Source organism: Ixodes scapularis, unplaced genomic scaffold, assembly GCF_016920785.2.
Source record: "Ixodes scapularis isolate PalLabHiFi unplaced genomic scaffold, ASM1692078v2 PGA_scaffold0__279_contigs__length_252992795, whole genome shotgun sequence".
Classification (NCBI taxonomy): Eukaryota; Metazoa; Arthropoda; class Arachnida; order Ixodida; family Ixodidae; genus Ixodes; species Ixodes scapularis.
This window is the reverse complement of record NW_024609835.1, coordinates 126,656,177-126,679,333: the sequence shown is the minus strand read 5'-3', so window position 1 is coordinate 126,679,333 and position 23,157 is coordinate 126,656,177. Positions and strand designations below refer to the sequence as shown.

General features: G+C 45.2%; 1 protein-coding gene across 2 annotated transcripts in view; it reads left to right on the top strand.

Moving 5' to 3' along the window:
* The window catches only part of LOC121835505, a 42,154-nt gene extending 19,652 nt beyond the window's left edge, over positions 1-22,502 (top strand). For both annotated transcript variants that reach the window (XM_042289757.1, XM_042289755.1), the window contains exons 6-9: positions 7,975-8,068; positions 11,819-11,913; positions 18,995-19,151; positions 19,250-22,502. In XM_042289757.1, the coding sequence (XP_042145691.1) occupies positions 7,975-8,068; positions 11,819-11,913; positions 18,995-19,151; positions 19,250-19,458 (555 nt within the window). In that variant the 3' untranslated portion in view covers positions 19,459-22,502. The remainder of the gene's footprint in view (positions 1-7,974; positions 8,069-11,818; positions 11,914-18,994; positions 19,152-19,249) is intronic.
* Positions 22,503-23,157: the final 655 nt, after the last annotated feature.

The following is a 23,157-nucleotide window of genomic DNA, read 5'->3' as shown; positions in this document are numbered from 1 at the left end:
CGGGCCGCTTGTTTGGAAGGTTAGAAAACATTTGGTTAACTTTTTTTTTTTTGTTTGTGTTTAGGGACTTTACTTTTGCTGAGACCGCTTCCGTGCTCCGCATTCTCTTCGTAAGCCTGACAATAAAAGTGATAATTGGTTGTCTCATCTGGAATCTTTCTCGTAAATGGCATACAAGGCATATAATTAGGGTTCCGCGTTTTCGGTTTCTATTATTGCAAAATTCGGCATACTTTTTTCGGTGTTTATTTTAAAATTCAATTTTCGGTTTTTTTCGGTGTATATTTATGCCCAAAAAAGTTTATCGGCTTCTTTCGGTGAATTAAAATAAATACTAACGGACACCGGATCAGACAATCCTTGTAGCTTTGATATTTGTGATCACTCAAAGAATAACTGCACAGATAACTTGAAAATGAAATCGATACTTTATTTGGCAAATGTTTGAAACTGTAAAAGAAACAACAAAAAAACACGGGAAGTACAAACAAATCAGATATGAAGCCTATGCCCAAAACACACGGAACTTTACTTTCTGTACATCGGGATTACGTGATCTTATTATAGTACACACGCAGGTACTTTCCCAGGTTTTCTTCGTTGATCCGCACTTTTCCTTTTTTGTTAATATGATCGTGAGCTTCGAGAATGCCCTCTTAACGCTAACACTGGACACTGGGGGGCTGAGGAGATGAAGCGCTGCCTGAGCGAAGTCGGCCAATCAACCCGTTGTGACCGCCAAAAGAGACACGGTGCGACGTTTTGAAGCACAGCACAACATGCAGAGCTTGCATCCAGTCTTCCTTACGACGAGTTTGAAAACAGGCTCGTACATGGCAAAGTCATGGGGCATTTCGGACTTCAAGTTCCGATTGATGATGCGCACATTAAACCATAACGTCATGATGGCATCCGTGTATCCCATCCATTCGGACACGTTTCGGTCGGCACTGTCGTGCCACTTTTTCGCCACGGCTCTGCGGTTTGACTGGAAGGTCAAAGTGACCTTTTCCGATTAAAACTGAATTTTAGAAAATGAATTCGACGTACTTTTATTGGTTTTTATTGGTTTAAGTCGAAAATGGCGAACCTACAAACTGACCTTTTTCGGTTAAAACCGAATTTCTGAAAATGGATTCGGCGTACTTTTATCGGTTTTTATCGGTTTAAACCGAAAACTCCGAACTCTACATATAATACACGCGCCGATCACGAAACAGCGAGCCGGCAGGAGGACAATATGAAGAGTGGAAATGTTCTGCAGAGCAATGCAAACTTTACACTGTTATGCTGGAACACATTCAAGAAATTGACTTTTCTCCAAGTTATGAAAAGTAATATTTATTTTAGTAGTTTAAACTGTTGTGAGAGAAACCTTCTGTTTTATACACCAACTCAACTCTCCTACGTCACGCCGCGGTGGTGGCGCGCCGGACGCACTTCCGGTCTGGGGCGGTGGGCAGAAGTCGCTGTACCAGACATGCATTCCTGTGTTCCTTTGGAAGAAACGAGACAAAAAACCTGCCTTCTCGTCAAATGCTGCGACGAGGGCTGTACCAAGAGAGCCTGGAAAGGTTTGAAGATCAGTTTTCATGTGTTTCTGCCCCCTCCGTTCGTCCGAGAACGTGAATAGTAGCCGTGAAAAGGGAAAACCAGACGCTGTCGCTCTACAATTGCGTGTGCGGGCAACACTTTGTGGTCGCCAGATGTATTTGCTTTGTTCCACATGAACGAGATAAAACCGCCAAGTTGTCTGGACCACCCACGGGTTCAGTGCGTCTCCAAATTCACACGGCCGCCTGATCGTTCGAACTTTCGTCTGCTTTTTCAAACTTGTCTGCTTTTTGTCGTCTGCTCGTTCAAACAAAAGCGGCCTGTAGACCAAACGTTGACCTGGTAATTGCAATAAGAAGTAATAGCAGGCCTCAGAAGACTTAAGTAGGCTCTATGTAAACAGTAGATACAAGATGTTGATCATTGGTACCGGTGGCCATCACCGACTTGTTACGCTTGGTTTGTTCCCGCTTCCGATTTTCAATATCGACGTCGATCATCGCCGCTGCCTTCTACACTTTTGCAGCACGAGCGACGTCGCGTCCGAAAATAGCTAGAAGAATCTCCGGAAATTAAAAACAGCGCGGAAAGACGAGGACCAGAGAAAGAAGTGACACGGACGTAGCGCTGCGCTACGTCCGTGTCACTTCTTTCTCTGGTCCTCGTCTTTCCGCGCTGTTTTTAATTTCCGAAGTATGTACCAACTCGCCCAAGCCTCAACTTTAGAAGAATCTCATCATGATTTTGGCGTCCATTCTGCGGCGTTCACGCGAATGAATCGCAAATTATTTACGGAAAGTTTAGCGGCGTAACAAGAATTGATAATTTCGCTCAGGCGATTAAAGTGGTAAGAAAGACATTCTGATGACGACGTAGAATCGACAATTCCAACTCGAAAAAGAGTATGCAGACTCACACAAACGCCGACAAGGTGACATTCGAATGGTTTGTTGACGTGGGACGCGGTGCTTCTTGCCCGTACTCCATTGCGCATGCGTTCGAACTGTCGTCTGCTCTTTCAAACTTGGCTGCTTTTTGTCGTCAGCTCGTTCAAACGACAGCGGCCCGTAAACCAAACCTTGACCCGGTAATTGCGATAAGAACTAAGTGCAGGCTTCAAAACACTTTTGAAGGTTGGTTGGGGTAAGTAGGCTAAGTGTAAACAGATACAAGATGTTTATCATTATTGTTACCGGTAGCCATCACCGACTTGTAATGCCCGATTCTACTTGCGGTTTTCAGTATCGACGTCCACCATCTCAGCTACGGTCCACGCTTTTGCAGTCCGAGCGACGTCGCGACTAAAAATAGCGAGCAGAATCTCATCGTGGGAGTCAGGTTTAGCGCCCACTCTGCGGCGTCCACGTGAAATGATTCGCCGCACGTCACATTATTCACGCAAAGTTTTGCCTCGTTAGTTTTGCTGAAGCCGCACAAGTAATCGGACATTGTTAGGAGGACGTAGAATCAACAATTCCAACGCGAAAAAGAGCACGGGGACTCCCACCGACGCCGACAACAACGCAATTCAATGGTTTGTTTATGGGCGACGGCGGGCTTCTTGCCCACCATCCACCGCGCATGCGCGGCGCCGGTGGCGTCCGCTAGGGGCGCTCCGGTTTGTTTGTAAACATGAGTTGGTGTATAGTTTTACTGGCTAGTTTTGTCAATCTCATTTATTTATTAATCCCATAAGCATTCTTTTATTTATTCTAGTCAGTCATGCATGTTTACTAAGGGCTTCAAGCAGCATATGTATGAGTAGGGGTGATATTTTGAAATTTTCATTATTGAACTTTTGTACTTTTATCAGATAGAGTAGATTTGTACTTTGTGAATTCATCTGTTTGCTAAACTGGGGCTTAGAACATTTTTATTTCCTATTAATAAAAAGTGTAGTCAGTAAGGATTGGGCCTTATTTCAAACCATACTAATATATTTTGTTATTACTTCATTTTAGTAGTCTTATGGAACTTGCGATTTGGGCTGTTAAATAGACACAATGCTTTGTTCTTGAGGCTTAAAAAATTGCTGACACCCCGAATGTCTTTTTCTTTTTGTCTGAAACGATGCAAGTTGTAGTCATAGACACTAAAAAAAAATACCACAACGCGGAGCAAACTTTTCTTACGTGCGCGCATGCCTTTTTATTTTTGTTGCCCTTCTCTCCCTCTCCACCTCCTCTTCTGTTTATTTATGAGGTCAATAATTATTAAATTTAGAAGCTTTGTGAGCAACATTTCTATAATATTTAAAAACGGCATTCGTAAAACATGTTTTTAACGCACTTGCAACGCACTACGGCCCTTCTTTTTGAAATACCGAAAACCGGAGTCCGGAGTGATATAGCTTCCTGGCTTTTTACGCTTTCTCGGAAAACATGGCGGCGCTCGAGACGTGTAGCACTGAGGACAATCGGTGAGTCGGGGAACCGGATGTTCTCTTGTTTAGGTGCACAACGACCTCTTAGACTTCGAAAAGGAAATCGTCAAACGGTCAAAACAACTGGGTTTGGCGTCTGTGTGCCGTAGTGCCAATTGTGACTCTGCCGGGCAGCCTTTCACACAGAACCAGCGCCGACGTGGTACCTCACACCGCTCACAAAAGTCTACTGCGCATTCTTTCCCACCTCACGCTGTTTCAAAGAATATGAGATCACTGAAAGAGCCCTAAAAGAACTTCAAATTTGAAGGTAAAGAGTCATCTGCTCACAGCGATAGATGGCACGCTAGCGGTTGTTCGCGGGACGCTGGCAAACAGGACACTTCGGGTTGGTTCGGAGGCGTGAGAGAAACTCGAGTCTCAGGACAAGTCAATATTTGACATCACTGCATTGGCATGGATCGCACGGGACTTCAGATTTGGTTTGGGAAATGGTTTTTTTAATTCACAAATACTGAGTTTCGAAGTTTCGAATTTTGAGGGTAATGTCCAGGCATCGTTTTCAATCATTTTGGAGGATAAAAAAAATATTTTGACCTCTTGGTGCCCTTTTAAGTTGTGCTTTTGTTGGCTATGCCTTCCATTGGAAAGCCATAAGGTTAACCAACCTGTTGCCAGACCAGTTTTCAGTAGCTGCCATTCACATAAACTGCACCATAAAGTTATTATAATGTACGCTAGAGGCTCAACTGGCGCTAGTGTGCTGTTGCAAATTGAAGCAGACAGCAAGCAGTCCGAAATTGACTTCCGGTAATGCATTTCTACGGAAAAACGCGAGTGCATTTCCTCTCTGTGCTTGATTATAAGAGCAAATATTGCGAACAATTCGTACCTACTAGGCACATTAGAACATTTCCCAGTCACGCAGATGGAATAATTGGTCAGTTGCGGCGTTTTTATTTTAAAATCGTGGCATGAAAAACGGTGCTAAAACTGTTTGGTACATGTATTTATGTGCACCGTCGGACACTGTTAGCGCGAACACGGCGTCATCGCTTTCCAGCCTGGGGGATTACGTGCCAAACGAACGAAGGACATGTGGAAAACCAAGAGAGACGGCAAGAACTACGCAGTAACACTGGATAAGTAACTCCTTGTGCTTGCAGACGATCAAAATAAATTGAAAGTCGCGTAATATAGTCCGATTTGCAATAAATAAGTACTGCTTTATTTTTTCTGCTCATGAATATGTGCGAAGATGCTTGTTCTGTGCTCAAATCATCACCCACGCGCTCCAAATCTTTGCAAATAGGGGGAAGCCAGAGAACAGGTGCGCGATAAAAACTGCCTGACATAGGAAATAATTAAAAAAAACACGTTTCGTAGCCCACATACTTTATTTATTACGTTTCAAATGTTTTTTTAGCCACTCGTAAAGATGCACGACGGGGTCATTTTCTTATAGTAAGAGGACAGGCATATTAGCAATATATAAGCACCACTGGCGGACTTTTAACACACTCTACATTCCTTTTGATCGTTATTTTGCTTAGAATCGTCGGTCATTTCTACATACCTGCCATGGAACAGAGGTTTGGGCCTGAAATATAGCGAATTTTAACGTCGTTCAGTGGTAAAAGAAAAATGCTGTAACTAAAGCAATTACACTTTCACAATAGTAATAAAGGTGCATACTATCTGGTACAACCGAAATAACAAGCGTTATTCATGTTGTTTTCCGGCGACGAGAGAAAATTCACGCGCGTTTTCCCATAGAAATACACAGGAAGACTGGAAAAGTAGACTGCATGCTGTCTGCTTCGATTTGCAACCGGAAGTCCCGTAGACACTAGCGCCAGCGGAGCCTTTAGCGTTTATTGTAATAACTCTATGAACTGCACTTCCGCTCTTTTCTTTCGATGCCATAGGCTGGATTTTTTTTATTTGAACGCTGATTTTTCGGACATGTTTGATTATTTTGACATTTTTACTGTACCGTCACTTGCCCCGCGGAGTTAATGTAAAAAATTGGCTGATATTTCGGACGTCATAAAGCTTATTGCTCTTATGTTTCACACATAATTTGCGTGATTTCCTCAGTTTACAGCTACAAAACAGCCGCTGTGATAGCGCCGCAAGCTTAGTTGCCGTCATTTTGGTTGTTCTGATTTTGTCCTGTAGCTTCGATACCATGTGTTACGCAATAAACAAGCTGGGTTGAAGCGATAGTCGGGTTTTCCGGTTCATCTATAGCCAACATGGTCGCCGTCTGCCAATTCTTATGGTTCTACCAGTTTTCCTCGTGGTCCGTGCTTTTCAAGTGCGACCGCGAGCAGAGCGGCCGTCTGCTGTTCTTGTGGTCTTTGAGCGCAAAGGTTTTTCGCCGATAGGCTTATTATTTAAGTGAGCTTGGTGGACTAAACATTGTCTCCAAATGGTGCCAACTTCGCCAAATGGCGCCAACAAAGTGCAGCACTTGTTTTTTGATAAAACAGATCAACAAACAAGTGAAAAGTGAACAATATAAAGCGGAAGTTGCACGAGAACTTAAAATTGACATCAAGCAAGTTGAAAGTGGCCAATACTCAGCGGAATATGCGTGGAAATTTGATATTTTAGCTGAAATAGATTTTTCAGACCGTTTGATTTTTTGGACAATTTTGGGGTCCCCTCCGAGTCCGAAAATCGGTCGGTGACTGTAAATTGTATGTTCTGACATTGTTATGCAACGCCACATGAAGATGTTTTTTCTTTGTTCTATTTTTATATTCATACAATATACATGTCTGCACTAATGTAGCGATGCAGGCGAGTTGGTTATGCATGTTGAAAAGTAGTGAAAGCGCACTCGTCTTTATTCACATAATAAGCATATTCGTCTTTATTGTGCACTTTCACTACTTTTCAACATACATGTCTGCACTTGTAGCCCCATGTTTGATCTGGATGACCAGCTCGAAGATTTACTTACTGCTACAAAACTAAATTTTTGCGTCTTCTGAGCTGCTCCAAAGCATAAATGCATAAATTCTGCTCCTCCAAAGCTGCTCTGAAGTGACACCTTTGCTGCTCCCAGACCAGCTACAAAACGCTGACGCCCGCTTCCACCCCTGTGTGTAGTCACTTGGACCAGGAAGGGCCATACGTTTGTTCCCGTGCAGCATTTGACTCTTAGAGTGTCCATATACACTGTGCGACACTATTAGCGTGAACACGACATCAGTGCTTTTCTGCATTTCATGCAGGCAGGGTATTGACAGGCACCAATCTTTACCACTTGGGCTACTGCCCTGAAAGGTACACTGACAGGGTATTTATGCTCAACAAGGTTTTTATTTATACATGACATATCTGAGCTAAACTACCCAGAATGCAATTTGCGACTCGAAATTTGTTTTCTTTCTGCCCTAAAACTGCCAATCGAGAACTGGCAGGTTTAAGTCTCGCTCACTCTCTTCTCCGTGGTTATGTGCCCTTTTCTATGGTTTAAACACAACCACCAAAGATTATCAGAGTCATGAGTCATGGAAGGCACACACTCAATACTAGAAATGGACAAAAAATATGATACCCATTTTTTGGAGCTTCTTAAAAGCTGCAAATACGTTGATTGAAAAAAAAGTTGTACAGCCGCGTGACTTTTTTGTATCTTTCTCCTCCTCTCTATTTCTTCTTCCTCCTCAGTCCAGTTTCGGTTTCGAGCAGTTGCGTTTTTTTTACTTTATTTAAAATATATGTGACACTGTAGTTGATTGGGTAGTCTTCTGGCATCATAAGGATCGCCTAACAGAAAAATGAAATATTTTGGGGTGTTAATGTTTTTTAATGAGGTCTCTCCGTCACACTTGTAGTTATTACGGCAACCGTCTAATTTTAAGGCAAAAACAGAAAAAAAACTTGACCGCTTGTTCGTGCTAACGATGTCACGTTGTGTACCGCTTTCCTGATGTTCGCCAGGGAAGTTTTCTTGCCTATGCACCCTCCCTACGTGTGTTGCTTTGTGGGGCAGTGAACAGCAGGCAACCATTTGTTTTCAGCTGGCCAAGCCAACCACGGTGAACCTGATCTACGACGCTCGCAGCGGGATGTTGCTGTCTGCTGGTCAAGCGCCGCTGGTGCTCAGCACAAACAGTATGTTGCTTTCACTTCTTGAACAGGCCAGAGATTCCTATACTCCGTTTCATATTACATCTGGCCACAACGGATGCTACGAGCCGTCGGGGCCAATCCAAAGCCGTGCGAGTTTCCTGCGACCTTCGAGAGGGAGCACCGTGGGGCACGGAAAGCGTAGTCACGTGCTGTTTTTAAAGAGCTGGATTGGCTGGGATGGCTTGTGGCATCCTCTCCGGCCGGACATAAGATGAAACAAAGTGGGGTCTTGCTTGCGCTTGTTTTGAAGCCAGTTCCTGCTCTGTTTACTTGAACCTTCCAGGTTGTGTTCTAAGCAAGCTCAATGTAGCAATGTACTTTAGGATACATTCCATGGCAGACATTTGTTAATCCCCGAATTATGATTTGTCCTCGTCGGTGTTGTTCGAGTCATCGTAACTGCTACGTTGCCAAAGCATGTCGTCGTCCAACAAAATCTCCTGCACTTGCTCGGTGATCGCTCCGCACATCACGGACCGGGATCGATCTCGCATTTCTGCGCCATGTGTGCAAGCTTGATCTCTGGAAAACACCCAGAAGTCGGCGCGTGGAAATTTTTTTTTTGCCTTCACAGTTAAAGATCTTGTACCGTTGCAGAAGCCACTGGCACATCACCCGCTCCGACATGTCAAAGTTGCATCCAGCAGTGCAGTTGTTAGTTGCTTCCTCATGAAGAATGGCTGTAAACGAGCGCCGAAACCCCACGCATGTCAATAGAGAGAAATGTGGCCTGGCACCCTCCAGCACGGTCGCGCAGTGTCCTTCAAACACGAATCGTTCAAACGAAGAACATGCGACCGTACGAACGGAAGCTGTTTTGACGTAACTTTTGCAACAACTGTCGCACCCCCCAAAGTCTCGGCGCAGCCGTTTGATTTGTGCGCCGATCACTGCAGTGTATTCTGCACATTCCGTGCCGATATGCGAACTGTAATACCTGTTTGCACAAGTAAAAAAATAAAAGGTGTTCCGTATTTTCCGGACTATAAGTTGCACATCTGTTATATTAAGCCGTTTTTGTGGACAAGTTGGTATATAAGTTGCGCCTTTAAGTCACACTTCTTTGCATGGTACACGCGATGAGATTTTTTAGTTTTACGGGCATCGGTATTGGAAAATCTGAGTTTTGCACAGTCAGCTATATCGTACGTACTGCCTGACGCGCAACTTTGACGTCTAGACCCACGAAAAAGGCCCATAGCGCGGCGTCTGGCAGGGGCAATGAGTGTTTCGCAGCAAAAGGATGTAAAACGCGCAAAATGAGAAGGTAGTCGGCTTTATTCAAGCAAACACATGCCGAGCAAACGAAAGTTCAATGAGCCAGACACTCGTGAACTAAGCTTTGGACCACTAGGCCTTTCCGCGGCTAAGTCGTGGAGACGACCTGAGCATCAACGTGCCGGCAGGTAGATGAATCTTGAAACACTTCTTTTGGTGCTGCAAAAAGATCAGCTCGCCACAATCCTTCTTGTGTGGCAACACGGCTGGAGCATGGCAGAAAGAAAACTGCTGCTCGTACGGGAACTAAAAAAGATGTGAGAAAAATTCCTGCAATGCGTGTATACCAGCCCACTTACCTTTCAGTATTACTGGACTCTAGCAAAAGACTACGGAACCATGGCTGAATGAAGCAACATCGATCACATGCTGTAAAAGTTTTATTCTCACTGTCTTGCCTATCCAGATTAAGCCGGTTTGGGGTAACCATACAATTTCTCACTTTCCGAGTCAGTTATGACAACTGGAAGGGGCAACACCACCAATGGATACATAGTTACGGTGCTCAATGAAAGATGGCACGCGGCACAGAAAAAAATGGTGCATACCGTGAATTAAAAAATAAATAAAAAAAGAAAAAAAAAATGCATACAAGTTGCATTCTTGTATAAGACTCACCAAGAAAAATGTCTGAAAAAAACCGCAACTTATACACCGGAAAATACAATACTTGTAAAACGAGCGCACAGAAGGACGTAATGCTGCAGGTATAGCCGGCTGAGCCAGTGGCGCTTGTAATGAACTGAGGTGTTTTTCCGTTATCACTGCAGTTTCTGCTTGGTCAATAGTGGGATGCTTTCAATTTTAAAAAAATTGAAAAATGGGTCTACCTACAATCGTGTAAACACGGTAGTTACCTTGGGTCTGTTCAACTTGGCACTTCGTTCTGGCTTTCAGCCTACAATTTTTCAATCTTTTTCGGTTCTGGGACGGGGTTATCTTGCGGGCTCAAACTTCTTAAATCCCACGAGTGTTTTTTTTGTTTTTTTTTCTTTAGTTTATTCATTATTTAAGCATAGCATTGGTATACGACCAAGCCAGACATTTGCACCTTACTCTGTAGCACACATTTTTTTCTTATCAAGGTTTGCAGTCTTTTAAACCGTTTCGTCGCGAGATTGCGAGCGCCCAGCTACCTCGGCCTTCGCTCGAGGAAGCTAGCTACTCTTGGAAATTAAAGTGTGTGAGAACTAGTGATGGACTAAAGTCCAATTCCACACATAAGTTCGGCACATGACAAACTTTTGAAGGAAAGTTAGGCAAAGATTCTGCAAAAGTTTGGCAGACGTCTGCACGCATGTGAGATTGCAACGGATCCATGGATTGTAAATGGATGCCGTGCGGTCACTATCGTACAGCGTAGTATTGTAGTACTACGAGCGGTTATGGCGAGGTGCGGAGTGGGTGATATGGTAACTGTGTGTTTGTCAGCCTTTGTGAGTGTGGTTCTCTTCAGTATGTTCTGCCTAGAAAACAGAAAATCAACCAGGAATTGACACAGTCCACTGCGCAAGTGACAAATTATGCTGTACATTCTGGATAGCATGTTTTACGTTTGATATTTCTAGTTACGCAACGAGGTAGTTGCAACATTGACTGACAAGTACTTTGAAGCACTCCTCGCAATTAGAGCAATCCTGTTTTCGGCTCACAAGTAGTTTGTGCCAAAACAAAACAATATTGCTTTGAAATGAGCGTTATTTCGTGGTTTTCATCTATCCTCATAAAACTAGACGCAGAACTATCATGCTTGCCGTTGCACGTCTGACATTCCAAACTGTTCCCATCTTCCTAAACATCCGCATGTGTCCCAACATCAAAAACCAGAAATTTAAAAATTAAAAACGAGACGTTGCAAATATGGGACACACGCTTTCTTGCAAAGATGGCGTCAAGTGACTCAATTGGAAAGCATGCATATTTACGATAATATTGTTTTCTCTTCTGAAGTCTCAGCAGCTTGTGAAACGGTGACTCACAGAGAAAGTAAGAACTGTGTTACCGCCTTTATTTTAACAATGTACACACTTGCAGGCTTGGGCTGATGAGGCCTTAAAACCAAAGCTCGCGTATCGTCGAACCTCGTTGTCACGCCACTTCTGCAAAAAGTCACTGTAAAATTGCCTGTAAGCACAGAAAAATGACACCGATACATTTATATTGTAGAATATCAATTTATTTAATAACTGTGTCAACAAGCATTAAAAAAAAAATCCTGAAATCTTTTTTTGGCCAAAAAAAAAACAAACTATATATCATCTTTTAAGTCTGCCAACAATGTATCTTTGCCGAATCTTTAGAAACTTTCGGCAAAACTTGAGCTTTGCAGAATTCCAAGATTCGGTGCCGAATTTTCGATTGGGCAAAAAATTGGCCCATCACTAGTGAGAACCTTAGCACAGGGGAGGGTCACTTCGTTGCTGAGCGGTAATCTTCTGTCTCCCATCGCCTCAGCAACCAAGGCGGCCGGCCCAACCATAACAACGGTGACCCCGGCAGGAGCGTCAGGACCCTGCGTGCCGGCCGGGCAGCCAGTGGCGGTCAAGCAGGTGGGTGGTCCCAAGTTGGCTCCAGGGGAAGGGACAGGGCGACCCGCTTGACGCTGCCGAACACCGTGGACAAATGATAGCAGGGGGCAGTCGTGGAAATTTCTTTAAGGGCCCTAAAATGCCCATCTTTTTTCGAATTTTGCAGTTTTGGCATTTCTAACCGAATGTTGCAGTTCCTTAATGAGCAATATAGCGAAATTCGGTAAACTACCGTGCCGTAATTACCGAGAAAATGAACATTTTCAATGGCTCCTCGGTGCGCTGAGGTGCGGCACGCTTTCAAAAGACGCGAGGAAAGCACCATGTTTTTCGATTTCACTACGGTGCAGCTCTGCGCCCGCGAGGCCTGGCATGGCATTCATACGCTTGCTGGGAAGGTTGTTTATTTTTTTTGGGGGGAAGCTCCTTAGGGGCTAGCCATGTCCGTATGTCCGTCCGCCGTCGGGTGCACGTGCTCCTGCTCGTGAGCTCACACGCTCACATGCTCATGAGCATGTGAGCACGTGCTCCCGTACTCGTGTAGGGCAAAAAGAAAAGACAACTGCACCTCCCCATGGTGAATGATGTTGATTGGGGCGAAGCTCTGGTGGTGCTTGTCTGCGTAGACGGTGAGCCGCAGCATGCCGAGCCTTTCGTTCGTTTTCATCCATGTCAGAAAGAGAATGTGTGGTATGGAACGTGGTTAAATACGCATTTGAGCATTTGACCGCAGCGTGACATGGATGAAAACGAACGAAAGGCTGAGCATGCTGCGGCTCAGCGTCTACGCAGACAAGCACCAACAGAGCTTTGCCCCAATCAACATCATTCACCACGTGTAGATGCGGTTTTTTTTTATTTTTATTTTAGAGCGCAGCTCTTAGGGGCCCGTTTCCGGCTTGAGCGGCGTCGGCGTCGCCGTCGGCGTAACCGCGCGGTGCATCATGGGAAATGTCCCATAATGCACCGCGCGAGCCCCCACCGGGGTCACGTGACCTCGTGGGGGGCACGTGACCCCCGAGGTCACGTGACCCCGGTGGGGGGCTCGCGCGGTGCATTATGGGACATTTCCCATGATGCACCGGGGTGCATTATGGAACATTTCCCATGATGCACCGGGGTCACGTGACCTCGGGGGGGGGGGGGGGGGGGGGGGGGGCACGTGACCCCCCGAAGTCACGTGACTCCCCTGAGGTCACGTGACCTCCTCCTTGAGGTCACGTGACCCCCGAGGTCACCTGACCCCCGCCGATGTCGCGTGACCCCCCGATGACGTCATCGTCACTGATGACGTCACCGGCATCCACATCGTCATCGTCATCATCACTGATGACGTCACCGGCATCCACATCGTCATCGTCATCATCACTGATGACGTCACCGGCATCCGCATCGTCATCATCACTGATGACGTTACCGACATCTGCATCGTCATCGTCATCATCACTGATGACGTCATCAGTGACGTCACTGATGTCGTCACCGGCATCCACATCGTCATCGTCATCATCACTGATGACGTCACCGGCATCCGCATCGTCATCGTCATCATCACTGATGACGTCACCGGCATTCGCATCGTCATCGTCATCATCACTGATGACGTCACCGGCATCCGCATCGTCATCGTCATCATCACTGATGACGTCATCAGCGACATCACCTATGACGTCATCGGTACCCGCATCGTCATCTTCACTGATGACGTCATCAGTGACGTCAGTGATGACATCATCGGCATTGGGGATCACGTGACCCCCAAGGTCACGTGACCCCCCAAGGTCACGTGACCCCCCTGGTTAGTTTAACCCCCCCCCCCCTCCCAGCGCCCTTCCCTCCTCCTCCTCAAGAGCTGCGCTCTAATTCGGCGTTACAGGGAGTTGTAAGCGGCTTTCACTTTTTTCTTTTACTTTTTATTCAAACAGTAAATACGGGTTAAAGGGATGCTGAACCGAAATCTGAATTCCACAAAACACTGCGGCAAAAGCGGGTAAGGGGATGCTACAAACACCAAAACATTACTCATACTTCGATATCTCAAACGGATGACCGTATTTTTCTAAAAAAAAGGAGGAGCATTTGACAGATATGTCGACGTCTTGTTTCTCCGAGAAGAGTCGAGAAGGAGAGGAAACAGCCTCGCGTCTTTTCCGCCTCGCCACCTTGAGGGGGCGAAGCGAAAATGGGAGGAAACGAGATATCTTGACATCACGTGCCTTGTCGGCCTTGTTTAATCTCGACCTCTTTTTCCAAAAATACAGCCGTCCATTCGAGATATCGCCGTACGAGTAGTGTTGTAGGGATTGTAGCGTCCCGCCTACAACTCCTGCATTGTTTCCTCAAATCCGAATTTCGGTTCACCATCCCTTTAAGGGGAGGCACTCCCTTGGAGGGTCTACTTTTTAAGCATTTGTGCCAGGTCAATGAAATTTTTAGGGTACTTTAAACGTCAAAACTTAGGAGGCTAGACCAACTTTCAACCTAAAAGGTTTATTTTTTAAAATGTACATATAGCAGTACCAAAGGAAAAAAACTATCGTTTCAAAATATGAATAAAAAGGCACAATTTCCTTATTGGGATATAACGCTAAATGACTAAACTAATCGGTAGTAGGCTTGAAATAATTTTTAAGGCCATATTTCACGTAAAAATTAACTTTCAATAGTGGTATGAATTTTTAGGTTTTTTCTTGTTTCACAAACGTCAACGTTTTTGTGTGAAGAAATAACAATTTGCAAAAGGTAAGCGCATAGCCGAGTTCTCCAGTAAATTTCATGCCAAAAAAGCCATACATTAGACTTGGGGGCGCTTAACTCATCGAACGATAGTTTTAGAGCTGTGAAAAAATGGTGAAAACATGAAGCTGAGAAAAAAGGGTTTGAAAGTTCGAACAGTGTTTTAGTTTAGATGGGGCTTGCCATTTCATCTAAAATGCTCCAGGGGCATATGTCACTCCTTCCTCTAAACGGTCCCTCTGTGCCTTGGCCACAGCTTCCATCTTCCTTTTTTTGTGGGACATCTTGGAGGACTCGAGCGCTTTCACTTGGGCCTTCGCAACCTTCATCTTGGTGGCCCTCTCTCCATATGACGCTTGGTAGCTCCCTGGCTGTATGCCCATTTCCAACAGAGCTTCCTGATTCGCTAGGACGAGCCACGTCACGTGGCTCGTCCTAGCGAATCAGAGCTCTTGTTTCGCCAGCTTGACCAATAAGAGCGTGCACAGCTATGTTTTCTACGGGGTTTTACGGTCTGTGAGCACAATATCACGAAAAATGCTGCGAACAGAACGAAAGAGGGCGAGACGCTCATTCCGACGAGGGGGGCCTGTCCATGCTAATCCTAAGAAACGCGGAGGGAGCGTGCCTTGAAAATGGCACATTTTCGTTATCGGCCGCGTCGTCGGCGCGCACGTGCGGCCGCCAGCACTTCGAAAATAATTTATTTCGGAGTAAATACTTTACTTACAGGAATAAAATTTTTGGACAGCATTCTTTATGAGTTGTAAAAGCTGGTCAACCTATTTTCCAAAAATGTGACTTTTTTGAAAAAATTGCGATTCCTAGGCCGTGCCTCCCCTTAAAGGGGACTTGCAGAAATATTCCTCTGCCCAACGTTACCCCTCCCTGCCCTCCTTTTTTCCCAGGCTGCTGTCTTTTTGCAAAGGGTCAAAAAGCCTGCTGGTCATTTTGGGCTTTTCTAGGCTTATCCTCTCAAAGAAGCCGGTACAGAAATGGACCTTCCCCCGCCCTTGCCATCCAGCTAGACAAGAGGAAAAGGGCAAAAACGAGGGCGAGGACTTTCGGCCAGGCGGAAGAATATTTCTGCAGGTGCCCGTTTAAGGTTATGGAATACCCAATGAAAATAGGGCACAACCACCATTCTTTTTTTTTTTTTTTTTGTAAATGTTTTGGATAAACATAGACAGAGTGACAAGGACAATTATTGAGGCTTTTTAAGGCAAAAGCATTAAGGCCCGTTCACACTCTTGCGACCTCTTAAACCTGGGTTCCTTAAAACTTCTTAAACCAGAGAACACACTGGTGCCATCTATTGGGAAGCAGTGTAAACTCGGCGGTCCGGCATATTTTGTATTTATTTATCGCGCATTATCCTTATTTTTTTGGCTCGAAATACTTTTGTCAATGTTATAAACGAGCCTTTCTATGGTTATTACGCACATTTGACCTCGGAAATCCCACAAAACCGTCGCTTTTGTGAAATGCAGTTCTAGGGTCACCGCATAGATGGCGCCACAATGTCAGTGTGTTCCCTCATTCTAGAAACATTTAAGAAGTTGTAAGAGATCTCGTCTCTCTCAGTCGTACTCGGTCGCAAGAGTGTGAACGGGTCTTTAAAGGGACACTGACACCTACCAGAATTTTTTTTTTTTCATTTTTTGCCAGGCGCTTTATTATGGTGTCGGAGGATTACTTAATTAATATTTTGCAACAGAGTAGCATATTTTCTTAATAAAGCCAAAGACGCAACTGCTCGAAACTGAAACCCGACGGAGGTCGGAGAAGTGGAGAGAAGAGAGTGAGTGGCGGAAGTCACATAGCTACACCCGACCGTGCAAGTTTTTTTTATTTTTCTCTTTCTTCTTTCCGTAGCAGACGACATGCGGCCTACGGGAACTCTTCGCCGTGCGATTGGTTTGCAGTTATGTTTGTTCCGCTCGTTGTTCTGTACTCCAAGATGAGTTGTTTTGTACATTGAGGAGTTTGAGATGAGTAGTGAGTGCCCGTGGTGAATTTCCATCATTGGCTCCGAAAAGAATACACCCAAGGTGTTGCGTGAAGAGCTGGCTCACATGTCCTGCGTCCGAAAAAAAGTGGCATTGTGCGCCAGAGTTTCCGAAAGATCAACGGGATCGAGACCAGCGGCTGGCTGCAATTCCTGTAGAACATTTACGGGCACCTCGGAAAGCGGACGCTACCCGATTTATATGCTCCTTGCATTTTGTGGAAAGTGATTACATTGAGTTCGCAGGTGTCAAAAAGGAAATCCCATGCCATTTATTTCAGTGACGTGTCGTCCACAACATTTGTTTGTTAATTGTAAAAAAAAAAATGTAGACGTCAAAAAAAGTTCGAAAAAAAAAAAAAAAAAGGTTTGAGGGGGGATTGAACTTGGTCCTACCGCGTGTGAAGCGGACGTCTCTCCCACTGAGCTACTGGGGAATCTCTTCACTGGTGGATCTCTTTCCGTAGTAATATTTCAGCCGGTAAACTGTAAGTTGGAAAGTTTGCTGCCGATTTTCTTCCAGCAAAAGCGCCCCCGGGTCGAAATCGGGAAGCACCACGCTTTGGGGACATTCGCACCTAGTAAAGAAATCGTACGCGTGCATATTCAACTCGAAGTAGACACGTCGTGCTTGACGTTTGCGCGAGCGATGTCTTCAGCCACGAGATGGGAGCGACGGCTCGGCGACGTCTTCGTGCAAATTGGCTTGGTGGTCGGGCGTGTCGTATGGGATGAATACCAATTCTTTTGATCAGTCCCAAATTTTTTTTAAAAGGCAGATAGAATTCGCCGGTACCGCGAACGACAGTTCTGAAATAGAGGTCCCACGCCCGTCGTCCGCTCCCATCGCCGTCCCCGCGAGTCCCACGATACGCGAAACGACTCCAGACGACGCACGCTCAGAATGCTTCCGGTTGTCTGTGGAACTTTTTCTTCAATCAACATATTTGCAGCTTTTTAGAAGCCACAAAAAATGGGTTTCATATTTTTTTCTATTTTTAATATTGAGTGTGTGCCTTCAGTGACTAACAACTTTGATTAAATTTGGTGGTCGCATCGATACCTTAGAAAACGGCCCGTGACCACGGAAAAGAGAGTGAGCGAGACTCGAACCGGCCAGTTCTTGATCGGCAGTTTTCGGGAGGAAAGAAACCGAATTTCAACTCGCAAATTGTGTTCTGGGTAGTTGGGCTCTCATATGTCATGTACCACTAAAAACCTCGGCGAGCATAAATACCCTGTCAGTGTCCCTTTAACTGTCTCATGGAGCGAGCCGCCATCATCAGCTTTGAAACCACACCAAACGGCATCTTAAATCCTTTCTCCAAGTGAAGCCAGCTCCCAGCTATGAAACCCCACGCAAAACTAGCCAGCAGCACCAAAATTCCCCGATCCCAAAGCAGCGGAATAAAGCTGATGGATTTTTGGCTTCAGTCTCATTGGCTGGTGCGCCTCGACGAGGCTTCCATTAGCCGGACAAGCCGCGCCATGAGGAGGCCGATCGTAGAAACTGACGCTGCGCATCAATTTCAACGACTGGCCACCTCATGGTGCTGCGTGTCCGTTAGCGCGCCAACACAAAACGTCCAAGGTGAGAGCGGTGAGGAGAGGTGCTCTCTCCTCGCCGGTAGAGCGGAGTGGAAGAATTATGTAGATGCTTTCGCATTCACAACTCGTAAGAAGTGCTCAGGTGTACCTCGAGCCTCTCTAACTCTGAAGTTGGCGGGAGATGCGTCAGCAAACCGTCTGTGGCCTTATCTGAAAAAGAATTTGGGTGCCTTTGATCAACTATGAAGGGCATTACATAGTCAGTGATATGGTCTATCTTAACATAATATGCTGCTTGGTTGGTGCGTGTGTGGTGCCTATTTTTCTGGTTAAGATGCTTCTTGTTTTCTTGCTTCCATTTTATGTAATAAACAACAGCTGTTAGTTCAGTGCCATCCTGTCGTGTGTGTTTCTTTATCCCAAGATGTTCACTTCAAACCAACTAGCCAAACACGTCACACTGTTGCTCTACAGAGTGGGATCAGATGCTCAATCTGCCCACTTTTTTTAGCATTTTTTTTACACAGCCCAGAATAGGGCTCTAAACCAATTATGCTGCGCTTCATGAGCATGAATTATGGAACCGGTCTGGCCCACGCGATAATCACACCTCCACTCCTAGACCACCACACTGCGTGTGCAGTTGCATGGCAAATGCACTTTCAAAAGCCAAGTTCTCGCGTTGGTAATGTTAGCCAGCGCTTGAGAGACGACTGGTGCGACTGGCGAGCTGCTAAAGGGACCCACCAGAGCGTTGGTTTGGCCCCTCGTAGCCTGAAGCGTGGCCTGACAGTGCTCTCCCTCCGACAGGTGCAGGGACCCCCCCAGGGCACGGTGGCGGCGCGTCCGATCCCGCTGATCACGGGGGGCACGGCGCCAGTGACGGCCAACTCTCTGCTCATGGTGAAGGTGATGCCCAGCAAGCTGCTGCCGGGCAAGACGCTCCAGGAGAAGGCCCAGCAGCTGGGTACGGGGCCCCGGCCCCAGGGAGGAGCCCCCGAGGGGGCGCCCCCCGAGGGCCCTCCCGCCAGTAACAACAACAATGTCTACCTCTGCTTCGTGTAGAGGCCCAGTTCCGCAGAATAGTGGAGGGTCGCGACCCGGTGCCCTGGCTGGTGGAGCGTGGGGTGGTCAGGACAGACTTGCCCTGCAAATTCTGTCAGGACAAGGGGCTCGAGCTCCAGCGCGACCCTGGGGCGCTCAACGGCTACAGCTTGTGCTGCCGCCAGGCCAGGTGGGTCAAAGCCCCCTCTGGGCCCCGCCGCGCGGGCTGAAGTCCCTCCCCTTTGCGACCCTCACTAAACTGCCCGCCCGTCGGGCCTCGGGATTGCGGTCGCGTTCCCCCACCGAGACGAAACATAGTCGTCACGCTGCAGTCGTATTGTTGCTGGGTGAATGGCAACGTCCAGGTGACATTTGCTGTTCGCCCTGCCCTGGGCAATCACCTTGCTTCTTCTGAAGGCTCGGTGGCATGAACCAGCTGTAGGGTTTATTGATATGCCTGTCTAGGCCCTCATGCACAGGCCAGCTTTCTGCAACACTTTCGGTTCATTTGGGAGCATTTGCAGAGTGTGCTGCAATCGCACGTGCCCACGGCACCTTGAATACTTTTGTTTTCACCGTTTCTTTTTTTTTTTCTGCATTTCTTTTTGTTTGGGCTGTCTAAATGATGGAAACTCTACATACAGACTCGTTTCTGCTTTCTTTTGTGGATTGCATAGACTTCTATAAAGAATTCATATCTTATTGAGACGCTGAAAAAGTCAGTTTTCTTACTAAAAAATTAATTTCAATTGGTTTTTTAGTCGGATGTTTTGCTCTACTGCCGTAAGTCACTTGATTCTGCAGTACATCTGAGTTCTTTTTTTATTAAATAGTACTTTTCTACTAACTTAACGAGATATAAGAATTGTTCATGAGTAAACTTGTTTGTCTATTTGTTTCTCTTTTTTTCTTTCTCAGTAGTCCTCTATTGCTTTCATTTGTCCGTTTCAGGCTTGCTGCCACCGCCATTTAAATATTGGTTAGGCCTACCTGGGTTGCCTTTGAGGAATTTTGAGGTTGTTGATTTTGAGGTGTTGTGTCAACCATCCCCAGTACCTTAGTGGACCCTCAAATAGTTTTCAATACATTGCCAGCTCTATGTGCCGCAAGCTGTGCAAATCAAACTGTATCACAGTAGCTTCCATGTACTGAAGTGTACTCAAATGTACTAGCTTAATTTTATGACATAATACCATAAAAAGATGAAATCTGGGAGAGAAGAGTAACTGGTTCATTTTTGGCAATAGAGACAAGGTAATAAAATCAAAGCTTATGGTCTACTGAGGGCTCGTTTCCTGTACAAAGGTTTAAAACTAGTTTTGAGCCTTCTGTTTTACAATGTTAGGTTTTTCTGTGGCTTTATTTTCCATTTAGGGTGTATCATTCGAAGCTGACATTGATCTCTTTGGCATCTTGATCGTTCATTTTGTAATTTTTTGTGAAGACGATAATGGTGGTCGGCTGTTAGTTTCAGAATTTCATTGTACAGAACTAATTACTTGGGTCAAAAATAAAAACTATTAATTAATTTTTTTTTTTGTGGTGCACTGTTATGCTTAGTCTATTTCTTTCAAGCTAAGCATTGTAGGCTGCCTAGAAATTTGTTTTGATGAAACCATGGAGTAACTCAAAAGACTTGCCTATGTGGCTTTCTCAGCACCAATCTTTTGCTAAAACAGGAATCGGCAACCCTGTCTTTTTTTTTAATTATTTGCTGTGACAGGAATGGATATTTGTTCATGGGAAAGTGAGTTGTATCTGTATTTTCAATTCTTAGGGCACAGGTATCACACGCTTTTAAGTTTTAAAAACATCTATCACCTGGCTGCATCTTTTTGGGAACTTTCAACACGCACTGTCACGAGACTGACGTAGATGTGTGGTTCAGGTCGGTACTTTCCCAATTATGAGTGTTGTCAAAAGTGTGTGACTTGTTTGCACATGATGTGACATTCCAGTGGAACTTCACATACTTGTGTGAAACTGTGTAGCCGTTTCTGAAAAGTTTAGCTTGGGTTGGATGGGAATCGCTTGTTCTGAACGGTGCCATGGGCAAGTACGGAGGTCATGCATTGTGAATCTGGTATTCCGTCAGGAGACTGGTTTCGGCGTGTGCATAATTTTGGGTCAGACCCTTACACTCTGTCATAGGTGTTCATAGAATTCAATGCACTATTTGCTTATGGGTCACTCTTATTATTCTGTCAATCCTGGAACATGTTTGCACACTGTGATCCCAAGCTTTAAGAAATATTTAAGTGTGTGCTATGAGGGTGCAATAAATGTAGCCCTTCAGTCAGTCTAGTACTGCTGTCAAACAGCAGTTCAAATAACATTTAGCGAAATGACATTTGAGCAATCGACGTATCAGCTTACAATCTTGGCTCTAAGCGTCTTGCGCGACACACACTGATTTGCCGATTCATGGTATTTGGCTAAATGTCGTTTAGCGTTCGTATGTGATTGAGGTTTTATTTTTAGGCGTGCTTTCTGTTGCTAACTCTTTGTGTAAAGGGCATATTTTTATATATGTAAAGATGCTTTTCTTTATGTGTCTTGACACAGTTAGCTGTTGGTTAATGGTGCTGGCACTTTAGCCCAATGTCTTGTGTCATAACCACCACCACCTGAAGGATGTCGTGCTTCCCAAATGTTAAGTGTGAGCTGTTCTGTGTCACTTTCTGTTCGCAGCTGACCTGCAAAAATGACTCGTCTTTGTGCATATTACATAAAAGCTTTTTATGCTTTTCATTTTTATTTTGGAAGTTTAGCATTGAAGATGTTTTCTGAAACTTGCAAAGCAAGGGCTGCGGTTTCCTCGTTTATTGTGGGAAACTGTCGTTGAAAACGGCAATTAGAAAGGGTTGTTCAAAGCTAGTTTAAATGAAATGGTGGTATCCCCTTTGTTCATTGCCTGTTTTGTTTTAGTGTATTAATACCCTGTTGCATCTTATTTGTCAGGCATATTTAGGATGATGGATAGTTTACTTGTGCATGTTCACATGTATTGCTCTGTTCGTTTGCTTATTCCAAGGGATGAAAATGGATGTTGTGTGGCATGCAGTCAGAATTTGTATTGTTTTCCCGATGGTTTCACCCTGGAATTTCACGACTGTAAGCTAACGCCTAGGCGAGCCCAAAGAAATGCTGCTTCTGGCTTGTGCATCGCTGTGAACTATCCTAAAAAAATAAAAAATAAAAACGAAAAAAAAAAACTCCTTTGGAACCTTCCCACTTGGTTGCTGATGGAATAAAATTTTTGCAGTTTCCACTTCGAGTTTTGTGTTAATTCCTTCCTTTCCGCTTTTGTTGGGCGCCTAGCCAGCAAGGCCTTCCCGGCCTGGTGCCGTGTACCTATCAGCTTCGCAATTGGTCGCTAGCAGCAAAGATCAAAGATTAAACTCTCCTCGTAAGCGTGCCTTCCCAGAACAAGCATGCGTCTCCTTGGCAGAGCTTATGGTCGTGACATTAGTCATTGAATTTATTTTGTTTACTCACCAACATGGCTTAGTGAGACCAAAAGAATTTTGTCTCGTAGCAGCTTAGTGAATAGAAATTTTGGAGCCCCTTTACATCCCATGGCAGCACCTCATTTGCTCTTTTTTTATACAGTGTAATGAAACAAAAGCTAATACTTTGCTCTGAGATCGGGCTGTATAACCTGGAGGCAGATTCTGATGCTTCAAGACAATGCTGACATCACGAGCTTCCCAACAAACAACTCTGTGGTAGAGATGGAAAGCATTTAAAGTTCTGGCCCTCTCTGGAACAGAAACACTGTTACTGGGCTGAGGATGCAATGCCAAAGAAGCATTTGGTGTGTTGGGTGCTCTTACATCTCGGCTCTCATCTTGCACTGCACTCTCCTGCTGGTAGTAACACTGGCATTGAAGTGGCAAGACTTGTAGACACAAGTATCTATGCAGATT